Raw genomic sequence first — 4,094 nt, 5'->3', positions numbered from 1 at the left:
TATCTTTTTCCAGTAGTATAAAAGGCAATCGACTATACACATGGACCTCATCAGATGGAATACACTGGAATCAAATTGACTACATCTGTGGAGAAGCTCAATCAAGCTAAAACAAGGCCAGGGATGACTGTGAAACAGACCATGATTATTCAGGTTGAAGCTAAAGAAAATTAAAACAATTCCATGAGAGCCACTCTATAACCTTGAATATATCCCACCTGATCTTAAAGACCATCTCAAGAGCAAATTTGATGCATTAGACACTAATGACTAAAGACCAGGGTTGTGGGATGACATCAAAATCATCATACATGAAGAAAACAATAGGTCATTAAAAATAAAAGAAAGGAAGAAAAGACCAGAGTGGATGTCAGAAGAGACTGTAAAACTTGCTCTTGAGCATGGCGGTTGTGTGCTGTAATTCCAACTCAGTGATCCTGTATAGTTTCTGATGCTATAAATCTTTACAAGAGTAGAAAGCTTCATTTTTTTCCCCACTGAACGGGTAGTAGTTTCAAACTGCTAACTACGAGGTTAGCAGCCCAACTCATAACCACTACGCTACCAGAGCTCCTTTTCTCTTGAGCACAGAGAAGCTAAAGTGACTAGAATAAATGATGAAAAGAGCTAAACAGAAAATAGCAAATGGTAGCTCAAGAAGACAAAGTTACAAAACCAAAAGGGAAGAACATGTTCGGCATTTCTCAGGCTGAAAGAACTGAAGAAAAATTCAAGCCTCAACTTGTAATACTGAGGAATGCTATGGACAAAATATTGAATGACTCTAGCAATATCAAAATAAGATGGATGGAATATACAGAATCACTATACCAAAAAGAAGTGGTTGATGTTCAATCACTTCAAGAGGCAGCATCTGATCAAAAATAGACAGCATTTAAGGAAGAAGTCCAAGCTGCACTGAAGGCACTGGTGAAAAACAGAGCTTCAGGAATTGAAGGAATACAAACTGAAATATTTCAACAAACTGATACACCATTGGAGGACAGTCTACCTATCCAATTGATTGGAAGAGATTCGTATTTGTGCCCAATCCAAAGGTGACCCAAAAGAATTAACTTAACAGTATCATTAATATCACATGCACTTAAAATTTTGCTGAATATTGCAAAATTCAAAAACGATTGCAGCAGTCTATCTACAGGAAGCTGCCAGAAATTCAAGCCGATTCAGGAGAGGTGAAACAAGGGATATCATTGCTGATGTCAGATGGATCTTGGCTGAAAGCAGAGAATACCAGAAAGATGTTTACTTGTGCTTCATTGACTACACAAAGGCATTTTGACTGTGAATCATAACAAACTATGGGTAACACTGTGAAGAATGCACATTCCAGAATGCTTAATTGTGCTCAGGAGGAACCTGTACATAGACCAAGAGGCAGTCATTTGAACTGAACAAGGGAATACTGGATGGTTTAAAATCAAGAAAGGTGTGCACCAGAGTTTTATATCCTTTCGCCATACTTATTCAATCTTGTGTGCTGAGCAAATAATCTGAGAAGCTCGATTACAGGAAGAATGTGTGGCATCAGGACTGGAGGAAGAGGCATTAATAATCCGCGATATGCAAATGACACAACCTGAAAGCAAAGAGGACTTGAAGCATTTACTGATGATCAAAGACTACAGCCTTCAGTATGGATTACACCTCATCATAAAGAAAAGAAAAATCCTCACAACTGGATCTATGAACATCATGAAAAATAGAGAAAAGACTGAAGTAGTTGTCACAGACTTCAATTTGCTTGGATCTACAATCAAGGCTCACGGAAGCAGCAGTCAAGAAATCAAATAACATGGAAAATTTTCATTATCTTTTAATTCCAATTTCCGCGAACTTTTTGAAGCTTTCTTGTATATCCTCAGGCTGTTCATAACTTCCTTCCTTTGCAACAGTTAATTCAAATGCTTGATTTTTCATATCTGGCCTCAAGTTGAACTACAAGTTTCAGCAAGAAAAAGTGACAGGGCAAAATTCAAGAAGGGCATTCCCCTGCACTATGCTCTTAACTCTCCCGTCTGATGCCGTTTACACAGCTTGTGTCAACACCTGTTGACCTCATTATGGCAGTATTTCAGTAACATTCAGAGAAGGGCCTAAAGACCTGTGTAAAAATGCAACGGAGATGTACAATAGCAGACACAGAAAGCTAAAATGCATAAATGTACATTTTGAATAAATTAAAAACAACAAAGTCACATCAGCTAGAGAGTAAAGTTGTAAATAAATCCAGTATGTTTATCACTACACATTTGTGTACCTACCTCCTAAAGTAAACAAAAGTAGGAAAACATAAGAAATGGTATTCTTTCCCATTTGCTTAGGGGTGCCAGGGAGTAGGACAGGATGGGGCTGGGGAGGAATAGTCCTAATCTAGAAGCTACCTGTACAGTTAAAGGCAGAACAAAAAACCCCACCAATGATTACAATTAGTAATAAATTGGACTTACTGTTTGGCCTGGTTAACATGAACTCCTAGTGTATAGCTCAGCCATTTGTATGTCACCTGCAAGAAGAAGGAATTTTTAAAAATGTTTTATTAGATGATTCCAGAGTACACATTAGTCCCAAGGGTCTGCTCCTAAAGAGTCCTTTTCTTAGATCATTATATTTTATAAATTATGTAGCTTCCATCCCAGTTTTGCTGAGAACCATGCATATGGTCAGATAGAATCGGAACATTTATCTTACAAATACAAGATTCAGCAACTTCTAAAGAAAGTTACAGCCTTACAAATATCTAGGGGTCAGGAAATAAAGTGGATGACATCCTATCAGAGGTTGGATTGGGGAACGACTGGCATCAAGCTTGATGATCTCCCTTCCATCCTTCCTTGAATCAGTATGTCACCCTCATCTCTTAAAGTCTATTCCAATTCTAAACGCTGAGCTTATAATAAGCTTACAATGATAAGACCTACATAGGTTAGGCCAAGTCAGTGTAATGTAAAAGAAAGCATTCCCGGACACAAGAGACCTAGGTATGAAAACTGTATGCCTTTAATAACCAAGTAACTAAGTAATTTTGCTTCTCTGCCTCGACGTCCTCTTCTAAAGATCTCTGAATGAGTAAAGATTAAATGCAATGTGTATCCAAAGTGGCCTAACTCACAATACGCACACAACAAATAACAGTGGTTTGCAAAATGCATTCACATCCACTGGTTGGTTTACACACCAAGCCAGTGATGGAAGGCCAAGCCTGTACCAATATCTACAGATTTTCACGAAGAAGCTGGCTGTTGGGAATTAGTTCGTGTCACTTAAGCCGGTTAAAACACAATTTCCTCAACCGTAAACTTAAGCCTTTAAAGGTCAACCATTACATAAGATTGGCGTAGGGAGGGCTGAGAAATATACTTAGCCAACGCCCCTCCCTCTGCGACCGCTGCCGCGTGGTCAGACCCCGCACGCCCACCAAAGTGGCGCGGACTCGCGCGCCGAGGACCAGTCTGACAAGATTTCGTGAGGCCTGGGGTACGAGTTATGAGGACCCGTCTCCCCAGCCCCAGATCCCAGGAGGCCACAAGTGGAGGGGTCAAGGCCCCGCGGAGCCTTAGGCGGACGCAGGACCCCAGTAGCCCGCTAGCATTCCCCAGCCCTAGCTTCTCACGATCTTGTTTTGGTCCATGACGAATTCGTCTATATTTTCCAGATAAAGTTGATCCGCCATAGTGCTGCAGCCTTGGACCCCGCCGTCTCTAGTGCAACTCGCCGCCACAGTCACAGCTCCCGCCGGCGGGAAATGCCTCAGCTCCCTTCTTCCCTCCCAGGTCCGGGGTCGTTTCCTACGGCAACAGAGGCGACGCACTACGGCGGCCGTCCGAGGGTCAAATTAGTCTCGGAGACGGCGCAGAGAGAAGTATTTGAAACTGATAGGAGATACTGACACAGAGGAACTGGGAGGGCAGGCGTGGTCTTGGGAGAGTCTGTTCATGCAGTTTGGAGTTCGAATTCACCTCTCCCACTCTGGTAGCCTCTCCCACTATGGAGTCCTGGTGTGGCGCTGTGGGCTAATGCGTCAGACTGCAAAGTCGTTTGAGCTGCAACGTCGGTGGTTCAAGTTCACTAGC

At 41.9% G+C, this 4,094-nt stretch overlaps 1 protein-coding gene across 1 annotated transcript in view; it reads right to left on the bottom strand.

Moving 5' to 3' along the window:
- Nucleotides 1–3,766, bottom strand: part of POLD3 (polymerase (DNA-directed), delta 3, accessory subunit) — a 62,506-nt gene extending 58,740 nt beyond the window's left edge. Inside the window, exons 1-2 of the mRNA XM_006875413.1 lie at nt 3,635–3,766; nt 2,472–2,527 (exon numbers count right to left, since the gene is read on the bottom strand). Coding sequence (XP_006875475.1) covers nt 2,472–2,527; nt 3,635–3,694 — 116 coding nt within the window. The 5' untranslated portion in view covers nt 3,695–3,766. The remainder of the gene's footprint in view (nt 1–2,471; nt 2,528–3,634) is intronic.
- Nucleotides 3,767–4,094: the final 328 nt, after the last annotated feature.

The sequence above is a fragment of the Chrysochloris asiatica genome, unplaced genomic scaffold, assembly GCF_000296735.1.
Source record: "Chrysochloris asiatica unplaced genomic scaffold, ChrAsi1.0 scaffold00326, whole genome shotgun sequence".
Classification (NCBI taxonomy): Eukaryota; Metazoa; Chordata; class Mammalia; order Afrosoricida; family Chrysochloridae; genus Chrysochloris; species Chrysochloris asiatica.
Note: the sequence above shows the minus strand (reverse complement) of the source record. Positions and strands in the feature narration are given on the sequence as shown.